A 24,374-nucleotide genomic window follows, 5' to 3' on the forward strand; every position below is an offset into this window, starting at 1 on the left:
AAGTTGCACAAAACAGCAATGGGTTAATGTAGAGATAACTTGTCTTTTTAGTGATATTAGTTGAGGAATAATATCAGAAAATCTCTTCCTCCTCATACTAAACTATAGGAACATTTATATTCACCAAACCGGGTAGGCAGGGCCTTGCATTATCTGAAAGGTAGAACCTCAAATAGTGCAGTATTCACTCAGTGCTGTTCTGCAGTACTAGCCTGTATTAGTCTTCAAACCTACAGTTCTCCCTTCCTTGGAGATAGAAAGGAAAGTGGCAATAAGGACAAGTAACCAATCAAGTTGTCCCCAAAGATATATTCATGTCCCTATGTCCCTCATGCTGCCCCAGTAATTAACTTTTGGTTAGGAAAGTCCATGTCAACTTTCTTGACCTGTCTAATTAAACTCCTGAAGTGATCAAATCAATGACCGCTAAAGAGCCTCAAACCACCACCAGCTCAATTATCTGTCTTCCTCACACACAAAAATAGTTGGTTTCACAAGGAGCTCAGTCTATTGGTTTAGAGAGGCTGCATTTGGCCCAATATGGACAGAGGGAAGGGAGACCGTGGGATGGCTGCCTGGAAACCACACCTCTGCTTTTGCTTCTAATCCGCCTTTTGTGTGACCTTTTAAGACAAATACACTCACCTGCACACCGTTTCAGCTTCTTTAACCTTCATTGCTTGGGCCACTAACAATGCTGTCCTGTTCCCTGCAGCTACTGGCCTCTAACTGACCAGCAGCCTCAGGTGGAGCAGCACTTCAGCAGTCAGGTTTCTAATTGGATGAGAAGGTCCTTGGTCAGCAATTGATGTATCTCATTGGTGTTGATCCATTGAGTTTTAACACTGGTGTGGGGAGGGACAAGAACCCAATCACCCCTGGTTACCCATTCCCAGATTAGACAGCACAAATTCCCAGCCCAAATGAATGGTGTGGGATTTGAACCCACAGCCTACTGATTCAGAGGGAGAGTGACACCTGAAATATCACAGAAAACATGAGGCATCAAAGCTGCAAATGGGCTACCTCACATATTGTATTTTCCTTTTCCCAGCTTTAAAATATATGATTTGACAAATGCGAGTGGTGCAAAGCTGCACTTTTGGCTACTTTAACAAAGATTGTATAGATCCATTTGGGGATTTCAATTTGAGAAAGGGGCTGGAATACCAAAGCCTTGATTCGTATATTTGTTTATTTTAAAGTTGGATCTAAATATGTTCAGAGTGATCTAGAAACTCTGTTACTAAATAACCTCAGAGGGTTCAGCGTGAAGAAGTGCTCACAACTTGCGACAATTAATTTGAAGAAAAATCAATGACCATGACAAGTCTTGACAGTGTTCTAATCCAACCTGAAAGGAATGTCCACTAAACTCAATTTGCTGACATTTAGAGCCAAATTGTTCTCTAAATACAACAAGGAGACAATGCCAAGGCTGTTGACATCTATTTATAATCAGACAATTGCCTGTTACACTTGCATTCTCTTAAAATTATTTTGTTGAAAATCACTATTAATCAGCAAAAGAATTGTGCAAATCTGTTTTCATACATGGGAATAAACTATAAATATAAGTTATAAGTGTTAATTTTATTTCATAGTGGCCAGTTCACTTTCTGCCAGTCGTCATAACATCTCATGACAATACGTTAGATTCGAATGTCAGGTTAGGTCTGGGGTATTCACTGCCTCTGCTGCCAGTTGGATAACAGTGTAACGCAAATAATTAAGAAAATGTAAAATTGGAAGATAAATTCATTAAAATGCATTCCTTTATTTATTCAGTTTCATCTTTTTGAATGATAAGTACTTTTGTCCAAGGCTTTGGCTGAGAATGATGATGGTGCACTCTGAGTCTCCAAGTCAGACGATTTTGGGTTTTAATGTTGAAGTGCTGTCTCTCCAATGAAATGTTAAGTTGAAACCCATCGCTCCGGTTAGGAAGGCCAGATATTTGGCCAGTCTTGAGTTTAGTTGTAATGAACACTGCCCAGTATTGAATGGTTTCACAATCTAGATGTTGACCCAAAGTCAATTTGGTTTAGTCTAGGGACAACAGTAGAGCCCTGTGCTCATTTCTTTCCTCATCTGCAACATATTCAGTGTGACAAGGGACATTGTCACATTGTCACATAAAAATCTATCTGTTTTTAAGTCCCCACTCCCCACCAAACAATTAAGCCAGCAATTAGTGCACATCCCTAACTGCCCTGGACAAGTGGTGATGAGCTACCTCCCTGAAGCACTGCAGTCCTTGGGATACACAGAGAGCCCCTGGTAAGAAAGGAGTTGCAAGATTTTGACCCCCAACTGTGAAGGAACAGTGATTCAGTTCCTAGTCAGGATGATGTATGAGTTTTAAGGAAACTTGGAGGTAGTAGCATTTCCATGCATCTGTTACCCTTACGCTCCTTAGCATAGACATTATGGGTTGGAAATATGCAAAGGAGATTTGGTGAGTTCAGCAGTGCATCTTGTCACTGTGCGCCTGAGGTGAATGGAAAGACTGCTGAAGGTGGTGGATTGAATGCCAAATCAAACAGATTTTCAAGAGAAAGGGATGGTGGCTCAGTGGTTAGCATTGCTGCCTCACTGCACCAGGGACCTGGTTCAATTCCAGCCTCAGGTGACTGTGTGGATTAGATTAGATTAGATTAGATTACTTACAGTGTGGAAACAGGCCCTTCGGCCCAACAAGTCCACACCGCCCCGCCGAAGCGTACCCACCCATACCCCTACAACTACATCAACCCCTTACCTAACACTACGGGCAATTTAGGATGGCCAATTCACCTGACCTGCACATCTTTGGACTGTGGGAGGAAACTGGAGCACCCGGAGGAAACCCACGCAGACATGGGGAGAACGTGCAAACTCCACAAAGTCAGTCGCCTGAGGCGGGAATTGAACCCGGGTCTCTGGCGCTGTGAGGCAGCAGTGCTAACCACTGTGCCACCGTGCTGCCCACGGTTTGGACATTTTGTCCATATCTGTGTTAGTTTCCTCCCACAGGCAAAAGATGTGCAGGTTAGGTGGATTGGCCATGGAAAATGCAGAGTTATGGGGATGTGGTGGGATTGTTTGGGATGCTCTTCAGAGGGGTGGTTTGGATTCGATGGGGTGGTGTGCACACGAAGGACCAAGTGGTCTATTTCCTCACTGTTGGGATTCTATGAAAGTGGATTGTGAATTCACATATTTTCCATCTCATTCTCAGCATTCCCTTCTCCCCTGAAAAAAATGCAACTTGGTTAATCATGCAAGTCCTCATTGTCAACTTTCCAGCAGGTCTGTGATGTTCAGAAAGCTAACAGATTATAGAGTCATAGAGTCATAGAGATATACAGCATGGAAGCAGACTCTTCGGTCCAACCAGGCCACGCCGACCAGATATCCCAACCCAATCTAGTCCCACCTGCCAGCATCCGGCCCATATCCCTCCAAACCCTTCCTATTCATATACCCATCCAAATGCCTCTTAAATGTTGCAATTGTACCAGCCTCCACCACTTCCTCTGGCAGCTCATTCCATACACATACCACCCTCTGCATGAAAACGTTGCCCCTGAGGTCTCTTTTATATCTTTCCCCTCTCACCCTAAACCTATGCACTCTAGTTCTGGACTCCCCGACTCAAGGTAAAAGATTTTACCTATTTGCCCTATCCATGCCCCTCATAATTTTGTAAACTCTATAAGGTCACCCCTCAGTATCCGACGCTCCACGGAAAACAGCCCCAGCCTGTTCAGCCTGTACTTTGAATAAATATGTTTCAACAAATTCACACCATTCACACCACACAAATGCCAGGCAATGATCATCTCCAATAAGAGACAATCTAATCAGTCATTCCCTTAACATTCAATAGTGTTACCATCCCTCAAACTACCATTGATCAAAACTCAATTGGACTCCCATGTCAATATATTGACTCCAACAGGAGGTCAGGGGCGAGGAATACTGTAGCAAGTAACTTTTTTCCTGACTCTCCAAAACCTGTCCACCATCTACAAGGCACAATTCAGGAGGGTGATGAAATATTCCACACTTGCCTGATGACTGCTGCTCCAACCACACTCAAAAAGCTAAGGACAAAGCATTGGCACCACATGCACAAGCATCTTCTACCTTCACCACCAATTCTCAGTAACAGCAGTGGGTACTATCAACATGATGCACTGCAGAGATTCATCAAAGATCCTTAAATCAGTACCTTCTAAACCTATGCCCATGCCCACCAGATACATGGGAACATCAGCAAGTTCCACTCCAAGCCACTCATCCTCCTGACTTGGAAATATATCACTGTTCCCTCAATGTCACTGGGTCATATTCCTGGAATTCCCTCCTTAAGGCTATTGTGAATCTAACTACAACACATAGACTACAGCAATTCAGAAAGGCAGCTCACTGCCATCGTCTCAATGTCAACTAGGAACAGGCAATAAACGCTGGCCAGCCAGCAATGGCCACATCTTACGAGTGAATAAGTAATCAAAGAATTAAGCCAGGAATGTTGCAGTGAAATCATACATTTTAACTTCATGAAACGTGAATTTTAAATAGACCTGAAAGTCGTCATTACTTAAGCAGTGATAAATATTCCAATCATTAAGCAGTGATGTAACAGTGATTTTCAAATTGTGGTGGAATACCGTCACAGAAGTGGTCTCTCAGAGGGACATATTTTTAATGGAAGCAACTATTCTTATTTATCCTTGACTTCCTAATATTCAGAAAAATGGTTAGGTGCTTCCAATATTATTGGTTGAAAATGTGAAAGATTCTCTTTAAATGCAATGTAATTTTCGGAGGGTTCAAGGACTATTTTTTCACATTGTAATCAAATGTTTATATTATTTAAATGTATGATGCACAGAGGCAAAACAGTAACAATCTCAGTATATATCTTTCTTTCAATCCTATTTCATCTGTTTCTCTCTTTTCCTGTAGGCATTTCCTATTTAAACCAGGATCTGGTACATCCAGTCTCTATGGTACTACCAATCCAAGCTATCCTTTGACTTCCAATACTGTTTACTCTCCACCTCCAAGACCCCTTCCCAGAAGTACCTTTTCCAGACCTGCCTTCACTTTCAACAAACCTTACAAGTGCTGCAATTGGAAGTGCACAGCACTGAGTGCAACAGCCATTACTGTAACTCTAGCTCTCCTCCTGGCTTACGTCATTGGTAAGTCTCTTCTTTAAATCAACCTGTTACTTTCCAATTTATCCTTCATTAATTTTCCTGAACAGCAAACTACATTGTATCATACTCATAAAATTAGATTATTTCAGTTTGTATGAGCAAAGGTTAATTGTTTTTCTAATTGCACAAGTTTGCTTAAAATTTTAAGGTGTCAGGTGGTGCATTACAATTTATTGATTCTCCCTTTCATTTTTATCCTATAATTGTTTCATCAAATGATTTTAGCACTGTCTTCAAATATCAGTAACAGTGGAAAACATTTTTCATGATATCTACCCAGTTTGCAAGAGGGACTATGTAAAGCAAACGGCTAAAGTCGATAAAACAATATTGGTGCTGTTTGAGACTCTTATGTGGATGGGGTTTCTCTTTGTGCCTTCTTGTTTTGATCATGAACCATTTGTGGCTTGGACAGACTTCGACCTGTTACCAGGAAAGATCCTAGTCAGCCAACAACCCCATAGTCTCTTTCCCTTTTACAAAATATTGTAGGATAAGAACTGCAATATAGAGTGATTTTCATCAATACATGTGCAAATCTTTGGTATATTTACTTAGTCCTATTATCTCCCACCGATTGCATATTTGATAAATTAAAAATAAATTCTTCATCCCTCATTGACTAAGTGGAGAACTCGCACAGCAAAATAAATAAAGTAACTTTGTGAAGAGCTATTAAGCATTCATAAATTATAGATGTACAATTTATTTGTAAATAGCATTTGATAACAACTACAAAATATTCTTATTGAATGAACTTTCATTCCAATGTTGGAATCCTTAATGCTTTTTTAAAGAGTGCAGTTGATTTATATTAATGTATTTAGGGTGAAGAGACAATAATGGACCTAAGCTGAGAGTATCACGCTGCAATTAGTAAAGACATCTCAAAACATCTCAGTATAGATCAGTACTCAAATATGAATTCAATTAGTAGGATTTTTCTTGTCTCTGAAACTGGATGCTGTCTAGGTTGTGATGTTAGTTTACTGTAAATATTTGGCTTTTTTTTTAATATAGGCTTTCGCTCATAGTTCCATTGGTCTAACTAATTAAATCAAACATTCAAATCAAAGAGAGATTAGCTTTGCTAATGATTTTTATCGTGGTTCTTCTGGCACCATCTAATTTGCTTGGCAGGTGATCTGGTTTTTCTTTAAAAGCACTATTTTTTCTGCTTAATCATCTGAGCTAGCTAATCAACAACAAAACAAAACTCTAATTCTCTTTAGTTAAACAATACTTCTATGCCCTTTGATATTCATTGGGATACATTTATTGATTGTATGTCTGACCCAAATTGAATTGGAATTGAAAAACAGAATTCAAAGCTGAATGAAATGTGTTGGATGCTAATGGCCAATCATTTTAAAACATCATTTGTTTTCACAGCTATTTCAGTTGGTTTCTGAAATATTAAAGTGATTTGTTAACAATAGTATTTTCTGAAAAGTTCTCATCAAACATCAAAATTGGTCTCAGCTCCAAGCTCTTAGGTTTTATTCATGCTGTACTGAGATTTACTCTGACAGCGCACGACAGTTACTGCACTTCTGCATGAGCACGCTCAGTTCCTCAACTCACCATTTGAAATGACTAATATTTTATTTGCATTTTCTTTCTCTGCTGCTTCCCAGGCCTCTCCTAAAGGCATTCACTGATGATGGAGAGAGTTCCATTGGTGCCAAAAGTCCTCCAGTACTTTGCCCATGTGCCCATTCTTAAACATTGTAATCACGAGAAATGCTGGAAGCACTCAGCAGATTTACTCTTAATGTGTAAACTGAGGCAGAGATGCGAAGTGTTTGCAGATTATTCAATAGAGTTTACTCCAATCTCACAAGACATTCCCAAGAAGGATCGATGACTTTTATTTTATGAATGAATAAATAAGAAAGAAAGGCCAGCATTTATTACCCATCCGTGATTACCATTGGAAAGGTATTGGAACACTTTCTTGAGGTACTGCATTACATATAGTGAAGATACATCCACAATGCTCTGAGGGAGGGTGTTCTGTCATTTTGGCTCAGTCAGTGAAGCAACGTCAATATGGTTTCAAGGCAGGATCATCTATAAATTGAAAATAAGTTGCAGGTAGTGGAAGCCTGTTGCCCTTGTCCTCTGTAATGGTAAAACTTGAAGATTTGGAAAATGCTGTCAAAGAAACTTTGGCAAGTTGCTGCAGTACATCTTGTGAATGGTACACATTGCTACCATTATGTACAAAGTGCACTGACAACAGAGGAAGTGAATGTCTAAAGTGATGGATAGAGACCAATCACGCATTCTGCTTCAGCCTGGAAACTAACAGGGTAAATGTTTTTGAAATTACACTTAACAAGTTGAGTGGAGTTATTTTTCACACTCCTGACTTCTTCTTCACATAATTGGGGAAAGGTTTTGAGCAGCAGGAAGTGAGTTATTGGCTGGAGAGTATCCAAACTCTGACCTACTGATTAGCCTCGTGGTTTATGTGAAGGACCCAACTGGATTTCTCTTCTAAAAACAGTGTTTTGATCTGTCCAAACTGATATATCCCTTGATAAATAAGTACTTTTAAGTTACTGTAGAGTAGTTTGGCTCATCCAGCAAAATCCAAGCAAATAATCATGTTAAAATTGTCGACATGCTTTACTTGCCATGCTGTGTTCTTCCCCATGGTTTCACAATTTTAACTTAATTTCCTGTTGGTGGCTCAGTCAAGTGACATGGTCCTTCCATATAATTGCAGATGTGCCTGTAATTACATAATGCTCCCCCACTCCCTGAGAGTGCTTCCCACCAGGCCCAGAGAAAGTTTAACCCTCTCCTCTCCCACAATACCCCCTCTCTCTGACTTTCTCCATCTATTCCTACACAGCTGAGGCACTGGATTCTCAGAGCCGGCTTGGTACACTTTGGTATGCACTTCATTCCTACCCTCACCACCAGCCCACCCAGCTTTCCTGCTGGTTAGAGTTAAAATTAGAACTCTTGTCTATCACATGATAAATTTTGTTACGAAGAATGGGGAATGGTAATACAAAATAAATGACATTATTTCAATGAGCCAACACACACTGCAGCACAGAGAAACTATGCAGAGCAGAGGAAAAACACCTATACCATGTATTCAAGAAGAATAAGTACCTAATGAACACAGTCCATCGATTTCTCAGCAACAAACCCAAACAAGCAGACAAAACACGTCCAGAAACCCTAGCCACGCTCCCCTACATCAAATACATCTCTGAAATGACTGCCAGACTACTCAGACCCCTTGGCACCATGGTAGCCCACAAACCCACCAACACACTAAAACAGAAGCTCATGAACTTGAAAGACCCTATACAGGCAATGAGCAAAACTAATGTCATTTACAAAATACCATGCAAGGACTGTAACAAACACTACATTGGACAAACAGGCAGAAATCTAGCCACTAGAATACATGAACACCAACTAGCCACAAAAAGACATGACTGTCTCTCACGAGTATCCTCACAAACAGATGAGGAAGGACACCACTTTAACTGGGACAATACATCCATCCCAGGACAAGCCAAAAAAAGACACGCACAAGAATTCCTAGAAGCATAGCATTCCAACCAGAACTCAATCAACAAACATATCGAGTTAGATCCTATCTACCACCCCCTGAGAAAAGAACAGGAAGTGACCTCACCACAGGAAATAACATCACCAACCCAAAGAAACCCAAACATATAAATAGAAAGCAGGAGTTTTCAGCATTACTTTGCATGAGGTCCACTGAAGATGTTACCTAGTAAGGTAATGAAATGTCTGGAATTTGTATCATTGATAGTCACAGGTGAGATGCCAGAAGACTTGAGGTTGGCAAATGTGGTGCCACTGTTTAAGAAGGGTGGTAAAGACAAGTCAGGGAACTATAGACTGGTGAGCCTGACCTCAGTGGTGGGCAAGTTGTTGGACGGAATCCTGAGGGACAGGGTGTACATGTATTTGGAAAGGCAAGGACTGATTTGGGATAGTTAACATGGCTTTGTGTGTGGGAAATCATGTTTCACAAACTTGATTGAGTTTTTTGAAGAAGTAACAAAGAAGATTGATGAGGGCAGAGCAGTAGATGTGATCTATATGGACTTCAGTAAGGTGTTTGACAAGGTTCCCCATTGGAGACTGATTAGCAAGATTAGATCTCATGGAATACAGGGAAAACTGGCCATTTGGATACAGAACTGGCTCAAAGGTAGAAGACAGAGGGTGGTGGTGGAGGGTTATTTTTCAGACTGGAGGCCTGTGACCAGCGGAGTGGTACAGGGATCGGTGCTGGGCCCTCTACTTTCTGTCATTTACATAAATGATTTGGATGCGAGCATAAGAGGTACAGTTAGTAAGTTTTAGATGACCCCAAAATTGGAGGTGTAGTGGACAGCGAAGAGGGTGACCTCAGATTACAACAGGATCTGGACCAGATGGGCCAATGGCCTGAGAAGTGGCAGATGGGAAAGCAAATCTTAGCAGGACTTATATACTTAATGGTAAGTTCCTAGGGAGTGTTGCTGAACAAAGAGATCTTGGAGTGCAGGTTCATAGCTCCTTGAAAGTGGAGTTGCAGGTAGATAGGTTGGTGAAGAAGGCATTTGGTATGCTTTCCTTTATTGTTCAGAGTATTGAGTACAGGAGTTAAGAGGTCATGTTGCGGCTGTACAGGACATTGGTTAGGCCACTGTTGGAATATTGCGTGCATTTCTGGTCTCCTTCCTATCGGAAAGATGTTATGAAACTTGAAAGGGTTCAGAAAAGATTTACAAGGATGTTGCCAGGGTTGGAGGATCTGAGTTACAGGGAGAGGCTGAACAGGGTTGGGGCTGTTTTCCCTGGAGCGTCGGAGTCTGAGAAGTGAACTTATAGTGGTTTACAAAATTATGAGGGGAATGGATAGGATAAATAGGTAAAGTCTTTTCTCTGGGGTCAGTGAGTCCAGAACTAGAGGGCATAGGTTTATGGTGAGAGGAGAAAGATATAAAAGAGACCTAAAGGGCAACTTTTTCATGGAGAGGGTGATCTGTGTATGGAATGAGCTACCAGAGGATGTGGTGGAGGCTGGTACAATTGCAACATTTAAGAGGCATTTGGATGGGTATATGAATAGGAAGGGTTTGGAGGGATATGGGCCGGGTTCTGGCAGGTGGGACTAGATTGGGTTGGGATATCTGGTCAGCATGGATGGGTAGGAGTGAAGGGTCTGTTTCCATCTCTGTCTCTATGACTCTACAATCTTTCAGCCCAATGAGCAAACCTACATCCAAAACCTCAACCTGAGCTACAAAACTTCTCAACTCACTAATAAATGACATAATTCTGAAGTGGGTTCAGATGTGAAATGATCTGTTGGAACATGTGTATAAGAATCTAACCTGGAAGGCAAGCTGAAAAATTAGTTTAAAAGGCAGATGTGATCCCATGCTTTATCTGGATCACTTCTTGGAATGTCAGTTTGAAACAATTTTGACAGCAACATTTTGCTGAATCTTGGCAGTTTGCATCCAGATTTTTCAATTAATTTAGTTGATCTCATGGAATGTGAAATTAGTACCATCTTTTCAGAAGTAAGTGATGTGGCTTAACTGTGATAAATGATGCTTCAATGTGATGGACAGCCAATGCAGTATCTTTGAAGTGGTCACTGTTGTAATATGGGGAATGATGACAGGTAATTTGCACACAGCAAGGTCCAAAAAAGAATAACATGATTGTCATATATTCTTATAGTCTGTTGATGGATAAAGATTGACAAAGGCACCACAACAGAATCCTCAACTATTCTTCAAAATAACATCCTATCCCACAAACAATCCTCAAGTATTCTTCGAAGTACTTTCCTATCCCACCTAAGAGGGCCATGGATTTCCCTTCAATATTTTATCATAAAGGTGCCAGTTTAGACAATGTAATGCTGCATCAGCATTGCGCTGGAAAGTCATGTAAATGACAGATGAAATTTGTCACAAATTGTTGTTTGATACATTTTGATTAGAAGCATGGAGAATGGTGATGCAACATATATGATATGATACCAAATGGGTGCAGGAATAAATGGACCTGATAGTAAAAACGTCACCATAATCTTAACAGAACATAAGACAAGTCTCTTATTAGAGAGAAATGACTGATAGTGGTTTAACCTGAGGATCACCACACCTCAAGCAAGGGAGAGAGTTGAGAAGAAGAGGCCTTCATGGTAACTTCAGCTAGTGCAGGATTTTAAGCCATACTGTTGGCATTGGTCTGCTTCAGAAATCACCTGTCCAGCTACCTGAGCTAACTGACCCAATGACCTCTTATATGTGTAGAAATAATGTAAACAAGAGGGACAAACTGAAAAAAAATGTTTTAAAAGGCATGTGAGATTTTGGGGCTTAAAATAGAGGTAAATAATGCAAAAACAAAGTTCTTTTATTTATGACTGGTATGACCACTGAGGAAATTTGATGGAGGTTCTCAAAAATATGCAGGGTTTTGTGCATAATTGTTTTCTGTGGTTCATTATCGAATGACGACTGAACACCCAACCACAATAGATTGACTGACTGGCTCCCCATTATCTAGTCTGCTTTTTATTTCCTCAGAGAACTCCAGCATAAGGGGTGCATAAGGACTGCAAATCCATACTGAAGATAAAGTGCTAGGGGCTGGGAAAATGGAAGTTGCTGAAGAGATGGAGGGTATGGTTGGTGTCCCGAATGTAGGTGGAAGTGCCTGAACTAAGGGAGAGAGGATGCAGTCGAGGTAGGATGTGATGAGGATGTATGGCAGGAGCATGTCAAGATGATGTGTTGGCCAGGGTGGTTGGGCTTGTAGATCTTGGGGAACAGGTAGAACTGGGCAGTACGAGGTTGGGAAACTGAGTTTGGAGGCAGTGGAGAGGAGATCACCAGATGCAATGAGGGCACAGACAGTGCAGGTGATTTTGGCCTGATGGGTCGTGGTGGGGTTATAGGCAAGGCATAAAGGTCCGTTCTCCAGACGACCACCGCTCCACCTTTGTCTGTGGGTTTGATGGTGAACCAGGGGTTGTTGCAGAACGACTGGCGTGCTGCATGTTCGGAGAGGTGAGGTTGGAGTGGGGGAGGGGAGTGGAGATATTGAGGTGGCCAATGTCATGTTGGCAGTCGGCAATGAAGAGATCTACAGCGGGTACAAGGGAAATGTACTCATCCGCAACCCCCGTCTCCGCTCCAGACTTCTCCTGCGACACTGCCTGGATTCTGCCGACAACAACACTCAGAACGGCCTTGACTTCACTCCAGCTTCTGCCTCCAACTCTGGTTCCGACCACGCTGCAAGTAAGTCTCGGACTACATTTCCCAGGCTCACCCTGGGTCCTACTGCCGACCTGCAGCCAGCCAGCCAGCCAGCAAGCACACCAGCTCTCCCTCCTCACCCATCCATCCCCACAATGCACCCTCCCCCTCCACCTCTCCCTCTTCACCTCAACTCGCTGCACCCCTTCTCACAACCCCACCCCAGTCCCAGCCCAACCCCTCCTCTCCCACACCCACTACCCCTCACCACACCACATCGAACCATTACCTATCACATGTCATCACCCTTTCCTCCTCCCCCCCCATCCATCAGCCACCTTGGGACACCCCAACATCCAACCCCTGAGCCTTGCCATGTATTCACAATGCTCCCCAACCTCGAACTCTCTGAGGCTGAAAGATCTGTCCTCAGGAAAGGGCTCACATTCACACCCCTCTGCCCCCACCTCAACAAATTTCAGACTCACTAGGATATTGAGCTCTTCTTCTGCTGCCTCCACCTCTGTGCTTTTTTCTTTCATAAAAACTGCCAACCTCCCTCTGAGGATCCCTTCTTCTGCCTCTAATCTTCCTCCTCCACTTGGTCACCACCCACTGCCTTGTTTCCACCCTAGATCTCTTCATTGCAGACTGCTGACATGATTTTGGCTGCCTCAATTTCTCCACCCGCTCATCCACTCCAACCTCATCTCCTCTGAACATGCAGCACTCCATTTGCTCCGCAACAACTCCCGGTTCATCATCAAAGCTACAGACAAAGGCAGGGCGGTGGTGATCTGGAGAATGGACCTCTATATCACAGAGGCCAAATGCTAACTCTGACACCACATCCTACCTCCCCCTTACCCACGACCCCACCATGACCGATCAGGCCAAAATCACTCGCACTGTCCATGTCATTGGAAGGACTGTTTGGGACTCTGTATGGAGGTGAGGTGTGGGTGTACTGGCAGGTTTTGCATCTTTTCCGGTTGTAGGGGGAGGTACCTGGGGGTTCTGAGGGGTCGGTGGGGAGACTGGCGCAAACCAAGAACTGTTGAAGGGAATTGACCTAGTGGAAGGCAGAGACGGGTGGGAAGGGGAAAATGTTCTTCGTGGTGGAGTCTTGCTGAAGTTGGTAGAAGTGTTTAAGGATGATGCGTTGGATACGGAGACTGGTGGGGTGGTAGGTGAAGACAAGGGGGGGCTCTGTCTTTATTGCATTGGAGGAGAGTTTAAAGTAGTGGAACAGGGAGTGGAGGTGATGTGGTGGAGGGCTGTCTAGCTGACAGAGGGAGAAAAAGCATGTTGTTTGAAATAGGTGGATATCTGGGATGTTCCAGAGTGGGATGTCTCCTGGTCCGAGCAGATGCGGCAAAGGTGGAGGAATTGGGAGAATGCGATGGAGTTCTTGCAGGACACTGGGTGGGAGGAGGTGTCAGGTAGTTATGGGAGTCTGCAGGTTTGTAGTCAGCGTCCGTCTGGAGACTGTCGCCGGAGATGGAGTTAGTGAGGTCCAGAAAAGGGAGGGAGATATCCGAGATGGATCAAGTGAATTTGACAGCAGGGTGCAAGTTGTGGTCAAGCCAATGAACTCTTCCCATTTCCAGCACAAATTGGAGGAACAACACCTTATCTTCCCCCTGGGCAGCCTACACCCTGCAAGTCTCAACATTGAGTTCTCCAATTTCAAATAACCTCCCTTCCTTTCCCTGACTTCCTTCCCAGCCCCACCTCCTCCCTGCCACTCTTCCCAGCTACCTACTGGATTCATTCATCCCATTGAGCAACCAGGTTGTATCCTCCACCTGTCTTTATCTGCAGCTCCCTCTACACCCACTCCCAGTCCTGAAGAAGGGTCAAACACGAAACATCGACTTCTCCACCACAAGATCTTTTCTCCCGTTTACACCTTGCTTTTCTGTTATGTTAAGGATGTTTATAGTGTCCTCTTCCATGCAAAATATTGATTCAATTTATCTGCCTTTTACCTACTCCTACTATCAATTCTGCAGTTTCACCCTACAAGTATCCTGCACTTAATTTAACTACTCTCTCTTTATATGCCTGTAGAAGCTCTTGCTGTTTGTTTTTATATTTCTTGTTAATTACATAATCCATTTTCTTTATCTTTATTAGCTTTTCATTCATCCACTGCTGCTTCCTAAAAAAACTCTAATCTTCTGGCCTAACACTAGTTTTGCTGCTTTGTATGCCTTAGTTTTTTAATTGGATACTCTCCTTAACTGCCTGTTTTATAAACGACAAGTAGTTTATCCTTCTCCACGAGTCCAGAATAAAAATTTTTTTCTGTGTTATGAAATATCTGCTCAATTTTCTACTATTGCTCATCCACTAACTTTCCCTTTAGTCTGTTTCCCAGCCAACTTCAGATAACCCTTTCTTCATACATCTGGAATTGCCCTTACTTAAAGGGCATTAGTTTGAGACTTGATTTGCTCTCCCTCAAACTAAATTGGAACTCTACTATGTTGTGATTGCTACCCCCAGAGGCTGCTTAAATATGGGATTGCTTATTAATCCGAACTTACTAAACATTACTATATCAAAAGCCATCTGTTTTCAGTTAAGTTCTATAAGGTGCAGCTTTAAGAAACAATCTCTGATGTACTCAGAGAATTTGTCTTCCATGTCACTTTTGCCCATATTATTTGTCAAATTATTAAGCAGATTAAAATCACTCATGACAATTGTCGTCCCTTCTAATGTGCCTCCATTATTTTCCTGTTTATACTTTGTCTTATGGTGAGGCAACTCTATGGGGCATATAAGTATTTCTTAACCCAGTTTCTTTTTAAAAAAAGGGGGGGTCGTAGGAAGTGTCTGGTGAGAAAAGTGTGAGTCTTTGCCTCAGGAGTCTTCGCTCAAGAGGGCGGCATGTTGGCTCAATGGTTAGCACTGCTGCCTCACAGCGCCAGGGGCCCGGGTTCAATTCCTGCCTCGGGCAACTGTCTGTGTGGAGTTTGCACATTCTCCCTGTGTCTGTATCTGCATGGGTTTCCTTTGGGTGCTCTGGTTTCCTCCCACAGTCCAAAGATGTGCAGCTTAGGTGAATTGGCCATGCTAAATTGCCCGTAGTGCTAGGTGGATTAGTCAGGGGTAAATATAAGGGGGTGGGTTTCTCTTCGGAGGGTCGGTGTGGACTTGTTGGGCCGAAGGGCCTGTTTCCACACTGTAGGTAATCTAATCTAAAAGAGGCTGAGTGATGAGATTACGCCATAGTTGAAGAGGTTGAAGACATGACTGCCAAATTAATTCAGTGTGCTGTGTGCATGATGTGAGAGGTCAGGGACACAGGTGGTGTCTCTGGCTTCTATAGCTGTGGAAAGTGTGTACACATTCAGCTTCTGAAAGAGCATGTTGCAGCACTGAAGAAAGAACTAGATGACCTCAGGCTCATCCAAGAGAATGAGAATGTTCTGTACTAGACCTTAAGCAAGATCATTACACCTAGCATACCAGAAGAGAGAAGGGAGAAGGGAGATGACAATGACGAAGGAAGAGATGATTCAAGTACAACAGATCCCAGGGGAAGTACCTCTCGTGAACAGGTCGAATCTCTTGGAAAATGTCAAGACAGATGACACTGTCAGTTCAAGAGGAGGACAGGTCTGTCATCGGAAATTGGCATGCAGGCAGAGTTAAGGAGTAAGACATCATGCAGAGCCATGATAATAGGGGACTCAATAGTGCGAGGGACTGAAAGGGGCATCTGTGGTAACAGACGGGATTTGAGGATGATGGGTTGCCTCCTGGTGCCAGGATCCAGAACATCACCGACAGAGTGCAGGGAATCCTCAAGGGCAAAGGTGAAGAGCCAGAGGTGGTGGTGCATATCGGCACAAATGACGTCGGGAAGAAGAGGAGGGACCTTCTTCAGCGGCACTTCAGAGAACTCTGAAGAAGGCCGAAAAGCAGGTCTTCCAGGGTGGTTATCTCCGGTTTGCTTCCAGTTCCTCAGGCTGGAGAGGGCATTAATAGGGAGATAATGGACTTGAATGATGTGGCAGAGGAACTGGTGCAGGAAGCAAGAATTGAAATTCTTGGATCACTGGGGTATGTTTTGCGGTAAGGATAAATTATACAAGAGGGACGAGTTGCACCTTAATAGGTGGGGGACCAGCATTCTGGCAGACAAGTTTGCACCGCAACACCAGTATGTTTAAACTAAGTAGTGCGGGGGAGGGGACAAACTGGAAATTTAAGAAGGGAGTTAAAGGGAAAGGGAGAATAAGAGAAGTTAAGAAAGGCAACAGAATCAATGGAGCAGAAAACTCAAGAAGGGATCATACAGTATGGTCAAGTGAAATAGGGATTAATAGGAAGGGTGAGGGGAGTAACAAGTTAAGAATATTATATATGAAAGTATGAAGCATATGAAATAAGGTGGATGAGCTTGAGGCTCAGCTGGAAATTGGCAGATGCGATTGTGGGGATAACTGTCGTGGTCTCAAGTGGACAGGGCCTGGGAAGTGAATATTCAAGGCTATATGTGCTATTGAAAGGACCGACTGACGGGCAGAGAGAGTGGGGTGGCCTTGTTGGTGAGGAATGATATTCAGTCCCTTGTGATGGGGTCATAGAATCAGGAGACGTAGAGTCAGTATGGATAGAGCTGAGAAATTCTAATGGTAGAAAGACCCTAATCTACAGACCCCCAAACTGTAGTCTGGATGTAGGGTGTAAGTTGAATAAGGAATTGAAATTGGCCTGTTGCAAAGGTATTACTATAGTTGTTATGGGGAATTTCAACATGCAGGTAGACTGGAAGAATCAGGATGGTACTGGACTCGAAGAAAGGGTTTTGTGGAGTGCCTCCAAGATGGATTCTTAGAACAGCTTATACTGGAGCCTACCAGGGAGAAAGCAATTCTGAATCTGGTGTTATGCAATGAACCGGATTTGATCAGGGACCTCGAAGTATAGGAGCCATTAGGAGGTAGTGACCATAATATGATAAGTTTTAAACTGCAATTTGAGAGGGAGAAGGGAGAATCTGAAGTGTCAGTATTGAGTTGAACAAAGGGAACTATGGAGCCACGAAGGAGGAGCTGACCAAAGTTCAATGGTTCAGTACCTGAGCAGGGATGGCAGTGGAACAACAACAGCAGGTATTTCTGGATATAATTCAGTGGTCAGATGCATGGCAGATGCAGTTTGGTTACGGTTATCCACTTTGGTGGCAAGAACAGGAAGGCAGATTACTACCTAAATGGAATCAATTTAGGTAAAGGGGCAGTACAAAGATCTGGGTGTTCTTGTACACCAGTCAATGAAGGTAAGCATGCAGGCACAGCAGGTAGTGAAGAAGGCTAATAGCATGCTGGCCTTCATAACAAAAGGGATTGAGTGTAGAAGCAAAGAGGTTCTTCTGCAGCTGTACAGGGCCCTGGTGAGACCACACCTGGAGTATTGTGTGCAGTTTTGGTCTCCAAATTTGAGGGAGGACATTCTGGCTACTGAGGGAGTGCACGAGGTCAATTACTGGAATAGTGGGACTATCATATGTTGAAAAGATTGGAGCAACTGGGCTTGTATACACTTGAGTTTAATAGGATGTGAATGGATCTGATTGAGACATATAACATTATCAATGAATTGGACACACTGGAGGCAGGAAGCAGGTTTCCCTGATGGGTCAGTCCAGAACCAGAGGACACAGTTTAAGAATAAGAGGTAGGCTATTTAGAACAGAGTTGAGGAGAAACTTATTCACCCAGAGAGTGGTGGACATATGGAATGCTCTGCCCCAGAAGGCAGTGGAGGCCAAGTCTCTGGATATCTTCAAGAAAGAGATGGATATAGCTCTTAAAGATAGTGGAATCAAGGGTTATGGGGATAAGGCAGGAATAGGATACTGATTGAGGATGATCAGCCATGATCACAACAAATGATGGTGCTGAGTTGAAGGGCCGAATGGTCTACTCCTGCATCTTTTGTCTATTGTCTAACCTATTTCCTTATTTGTTGCTAAACTTATTCCACATTATGACCTATCTCACTTCTATCAAAACTCCCACCACACACTTTTATTAACCAAGCGACCTCACCTCCTTTTCCTTCTTTTCTGTTCTTCTTGAGTATGAACTGCCTTGAATACTGAATTTGCAGTCTTAGTTCCTCAGCAACCAAGTCTCCCTGACAGCTATTCAATCACATTCATTTATATTTCTTTCAGCTGTCAATTCCTCTGTCTTGTTACAGATGCATCCAGACAAAGAGCCTTAATCTTTGACTTTGTACTGTTTTCACTTACTCTGGTTCAACTTTCTGTTGCACTCATCGGCTTGTATTTTCTGTCCCTTTCTATTATACTTTGATTATTATTCACCTCTTCATTAAGCTGTACCTCTGCACTCTTTATGATTTTCTAAACTTCCCTTCAATTGAAACCTCACCTCTCACTCATTAGTTTCAAGCTCCATCTACAATCCTAGTTATACAATTCACCAGAACACTGAATCCAGTCTGGTTCAAATAAAGTTCAACCCAATGAAACCGATCTCTTTCTACCCAGTACTGGCACCAATGGCCCATGAATCGGGACCTATTTCTCCCACACCAGTTTTGAAGCTACACGTTCAGCTCTTCAATCTTATTTACCCAATTTCCACGTGGCTGAGATAGTCATCCAGAGATTATTACCTTTGTTCTGCTTTTTTTAAATTTAGCCTCAAGCTGTTCATAATCCCTCTTTCCTAATTATACCAATTTCAAGTGGGCAACACAGCCTTCACAATTGCCTGTCTTTGTTGCAAAGAACAATATCTATTCATCTATCTCTGCAACCCCTTATACTACTACTTTTCTTTTTTTTAAATCCCTCACTTGAATTGTACTATATACCATGGTGCTTTGGTCAGTTTGCTAATCCTCAGTCCAGTCTCCACCCTCCATCCACACTGTTCAAAACGTCATTTCTAGTGGTCAAGGGCACTGGCCGAATCATCTCCAAGACTAAATTCTATATTTCCATATGTACTATCCTTGCAGTCACTCTTTCTTATCCTTGACCATGGACCAAATTTGATGTAACAGATCGAAGGGCTGTGAGCGCCTCCTGAAACAAAGTCTCACAGTACAATTTTATTCTCCAGTTCAATGACTCTGATCCTTCAAGCAGCAGCATATGTGGTCACTGTTGATGATACGGATGTTCACTGTTTCCCGTATACTATAGCTGCAACACATCACCTACTAAACAACGTGTTCTATTTAATTAATTAACTTGGATGTTAAATATGTATCGGTGAATTTCTTAACCCTGTACTCTTCAGCTATAACATTCTCTTGATTTAAATCAATTGGCCAATCAAAAGGAACAGAAGAGGTACCCACCAATCACCTGCCTATTTTCATGTGATGTCACACCTCCCTCACAGGACGGAAGTTGAAGGGTCCCTCTGTTGCCAATTTTTATCTCCTGCCCTCCTTGTTCTTCTCATGTAGATTGGTTCTTCTCTTGATGAAGCCGACCCATTTTCTCATGTTGTTTGAGAAATTGCTGACTCCACTTTCTCTTTTGCCCTGTCTGAAGGTACTGTTCCCATTCTGGTGCACTTTTAATGAAGCTGCTGTCTCTTCCACTATTTCAGAAGAACAGGATCCTCCTCTTTATTGCCGAATAATTTTCAGTGAATCTCACGGCTGCACAATCCTCCCAGTTTCGTTCATCATGATACTGGCTTGCTGCACACTGCAATGAGTCTGTTTTACAGCGATTCTGACTGCCGCGCATTGTTTTAGTTCTCTTTGTATACCTGCCAAGCTGAAACAGTTGACATGGAGCCATGGGAGAGTTAAAAATTCAGAACTTACTCCAACGATAGGCCTGTGACATGTTCAGAAACAGAATTAGGTTGAGAATAATGTGTGGGCTCAATATTGGCTGAGGGAAGGACAGCTCAATGTTCCAGGTTTTAGATGCTGAATAAAGTTGAATTTATTGTCACGTGTACCGAGGCACACAGACAGCTTTGTCTTGTGAGTTATACAGGTAGATCACAGAGTTAAGTAGCATAGATAAGTAAATAATGGGTAAATCGTGGCAAACACAAAAACACAGGTATAGGTGAATGTTAAGAGTTTGTGAGTCCATTCAGTATTCTAACAACAGTAAGGTAGAAACTGTTTCGAAACCGGCTGGTGCGTGTTTTCAGGCTTTTGTACCTTCTCCCCGATGGTAGAGGTTATAGAAAAACATTGCCAGGGTGGGATGGATCTTTGAGAATTCTGGCAGCCTTTCCTTTACAGCGGCCTTGTGGATCTGTTGGTCCAATAGGCAAAGTTTGACTGGGTCAAGAGTAGTGAGAGGCTGGAGTTGATTAATGCCATGACCAACCTTTCAAAGCACTTCACAACCACCGAAGTTAGGGCCACTGGGCAGGAGTCATTGAGCCATGCTACATGAGCCATCTCAGGTACAGGGATGATGTTGGCCCTCTTGAAACAGGCAGGGACAGTGACCTGCTGCAGGGAGAGGTTAAAGATGTCCAAGAAGACCTCTGTCATTTGATCTGCTCATGCTCTGAGTGCAAGACCTGGTACTCTGTCTGGTCCCATCGCTTTCCTTGGATTCACACGAAGGAAAACTGATTTGACCTCAGATCTAGTGACTGTTGGGATATGTTCGTCAGGACTTGTTGGAATAGGTGTTACCGCTCTTCTAAATTTCTGCTCAAAGTGAGCATAGAAGGCATTGAGATGAACTGGGAGGGATGTGACATCATCTGTTATCTTGTACTGTCTCTTTTTAGAACCTTTTTAGAATTCCAGGTTTGGCTGCCCAGAGTTGCAATGTCAAGCATCACAAGTTGTTAATTAAAAAGCAAACCCTCCCACCCTTTCTCTTACCCGAGGACTCTGTACGGTCTATATGATGGATAGAAAAGCCATCAGCCTGAAGTGCGCAGTTGGGAATGGATGGGTTGAGTCAGGTTTCTGGGAAGCAGAGTGTGCAGCAGTCACGTAATTCATGCTGGAAGCTGAGCCATGATCTCAGTTCATCCATCTTGTTCTCCAGCGTGGATGCAGGTATAATTTAACTGTTTAAAAGATACCAGGATAAGTACATGAATAGGAAAGCTTTGGAGGGATATGGGCCAAATGCAGGCACACAGGACTAGTTTTAGTTTGGCAACATGGTCAGCATGGACTAGTTGAACCAAAGATATGTTTCCATGCTGTATGACTGAGTCTATAATTCTATAAACTCAGCTTCAGGTTTGCTAATGTTCAACCACTTCTCATGCTGCTTGAAAGCCATACCATACAGAAAAGCTTTGTTTCACAACTTGATACAAATGGAGATGGATTTATAAAGTTATGAAGGGAAATAGGAAAGGAATTAAATTTACTTTCTACTTAAGCCTGGAACATAGTCTTTCTTTGAAACGTTTGATTCTGAACACTATACGTTGTCATATTTTACAATACTTTGGAGCCTGCGCATTTGTCGTTCAAGCCAATAACTACATTTTTTGGGAAGGTTGCAAACATTTTAAATCCAAAAGTGAAACTGGGATTGCCAATTGGGATTGATTAATATTTCCAATCTAGATTATATTTTAAATACTTGTTTTTTGATATTTTTCTTATCTTCTCCTTTGAAATATTAGTAACATTATCTATGGGTTAAGGATGCTGATATTGAGTACAAATGAGTAAGGTTTGGCATATTGGAATGCATGCTGTCATGAAGAATAAAATTATTCTAACCACGTAGCTGTCAAATTACCGAACCATTTGTTGTTTGTGCATTGAATCATTTTGATCTCACTGGTATCATCGGTGCATATGATTTTTTTTCCAGATTAATTTGTTCCTCTTGAATTAATTTAGCTTAATCTGTGATGTTTTATTATCTGAAATCCAGGCAGCAACAATAAAATAAACATGAACCTTCAGATGCCAACAAAATGAGACTTGAGATATTTTAAATCAATTACCTTCCTTTTCTTCTTGATATATGTTTTGTGGTGTCAAACAACCCTTTTTTTTAAATTCTGTATGAAGTAACTCTCTTCTTGAGGTATTGGGCCTTGCTAAGGTGCAGCTCTAAGATGAGCATTTTCATACCTCACTCAAATAGCCATCTCTATGTGATAAACTTAGCAATGCGCATTGTCCCAAGTGTTGGCATCACAAACAGCTAAGATCTTTTCCTTATACCACGATCATGCGTGTGCTTTTTCAGTGGGAAGAATGAAGAATAATCAACAATAGCAATCCTGACTAATATTTGTCTTTTTTAGGCCAAAAGTAGCCAATTGTGATCAGTTCATTTACATGAGAAACTCATGCATCAGATAGTTACCCATTAAGCCATCAGGCAAGATCCGCAATTCATTTTTTACGCAGGCTTTCAGGTTGTCAGTCATATTGTAGGTTGAGTTGAAATAATGCATTTTCTCCTTTATGCCAATTGGTCTAAAAATAGTGGATGGCTAGATTTGAGAAATACGACAACGAATATGTTAGAAAATAAGTTATTCACTTGCACCTCCATGTAAACAAGACCTGCGGTGCAGAGTTACAATGTAAAGTACCCCCTTTTGATAATTTATTTCATTTTGTGATTAGGGCAAATGACTTGTTGCAGCAAATGATTTATCCCTTACACCTGCTTTGAAATTAGCATTTGCTCACCCTCTGGGACTTATTATTGTAAAATTGTGGTACTCAAGCAGCAAATTGCTCTTCACATAGTGAGTGTGGAAACGTATTTGATTTGTCACAGATGTTCCCACTGTGCCAAATCACTTGCCGTATTTATGAAACTGGAAAATAAGGCAGACAAAAGGGTGAAATTCCATTAAAAATGAGTCATAATTGTTTCACTTTGTTGAGTATATTTGAATTGACTGCAGAGATCGACATACATGAATAAAAATGCCTGTTGGTTTTACAGCAGTGCACCTGTTTGGCCTGACCTGGCAGCTGCAGCCAGTACATGGACAGCTCTACGAGAACGGGGGAAGCAAATCTTTCACTGGGCTGGAAAACCTGGATACTACTGCATCTCCCATGGGCGGAAAAGGTTCAGACAAAGATGACATGAAAGGAGGTCTTGGAGGTAGCTGTGCACCTAATGATCCTTAAAAAAGATGAGTGGAATTACAGTTTAACTCCCTAGTCAAGCTCTGCGATAACTATTCAAAGAAGGCTTTGATTTTGTTGGGGGCTACTGCTATTTATAAAGTGGCAAAGCCTACTCTATGTGAATATAATGCTGTCCTGATCATTATTTCCTTGTCAACAAACAGCAAAATTAATGGCAATAAGCACCGGTAAAAGAAGGATTATTTTATTGTTTCTTTGAAAGTACACAACAACTGACTAATTAGATTTTGTTGCAGATACTTCTGACAGGAGGAGGTGGAGGGAAAAAAAACTGTACGAGTTGTCTCATAAAACTTAGATTAGGCAGTGTTTAATGGACCAAGGAATTAGAGCTGTCATAATGTGATTTAGGGGAGCAAGGGTAGAACTAATCTGCCCAGTCACTTCAGCATTTGTATCATCTGTTCCCTGTGGAAGTGAGATGGTAAATTATAGTTTTGTTGCTGCAATAGTAGGTTAGGTAGACATTCAGGTCACAATTAAAACATGATAGCTCAACTAGAGAGTGTCTAACTAATTGCAGTGAGTTGATTGCCATACAAATAGACTCTCTGTTCCTCAGGCAATGTGTTCCAGGTTCTGTTAATGGAGAGCATTAACAGTGAAAATGAATTGAAATCCAGTCTTGATACATTGTACATTTGCCCAAATTTTCAAAAAGCAGTAATCACCATTGGATTGCAGTTTTTGCACCTACTTTTAAAACTACATCTGCTCCCCTACATTTCTGAGCCCATTTCCAGGGGCC

At 42.2% G+C, this 24,374-nt stretch overlaps 1 protein-coding gene across 5 annotated transcripts in view; it reads left to right on the top strand.

Moving 5' to 3' along the window:
- The window catches only part of tenm1 (teneurin transmembrane protein 1), a 2,368,941-nt gene that overhangs the window by 2,082,144 nt on the left and 262,423 nt on the right, over nt 1–24,374 (top strand). For 4 of the 5 annotated variants that reach the window (XM_072595290.1, XM_072595294.1, XM_072595292.1 and 1 more), the window contains 2 exons: nt 4,957–5,195; nt 23,415–23,579. In XM_072595290.1, coding sequence (XP_072451391.1) covers nt 4,957–5,195; nt 23,415–23,579 — 404 coding nt within the window. The remainder of the gene's footprint in view (nt 1–4,956; nt 5,196–23,414; nt 23,580–24,374) is intronic. The other variant, XM_072595295.1, reaches the window with a different exon arrangement.

The sequence above is a fragment of the Chiloscyllium punctatum genome, chromosome 25 (assembly GCF_047496795.1).
Source record: "Chiloscyllium punctatum isolate Juve2018m chromosome 25, sChiPun1.3, whole genome shotgun sequence".
Classification (NCBI taxonomy): domain Eukaryota; kingdom Metazoa; phylum Chordata; class Chondrichthyes; order Orectolobiformes; family Hemiscylliidae; genus Chiloscyllium; species Chiloscyllium punctatum.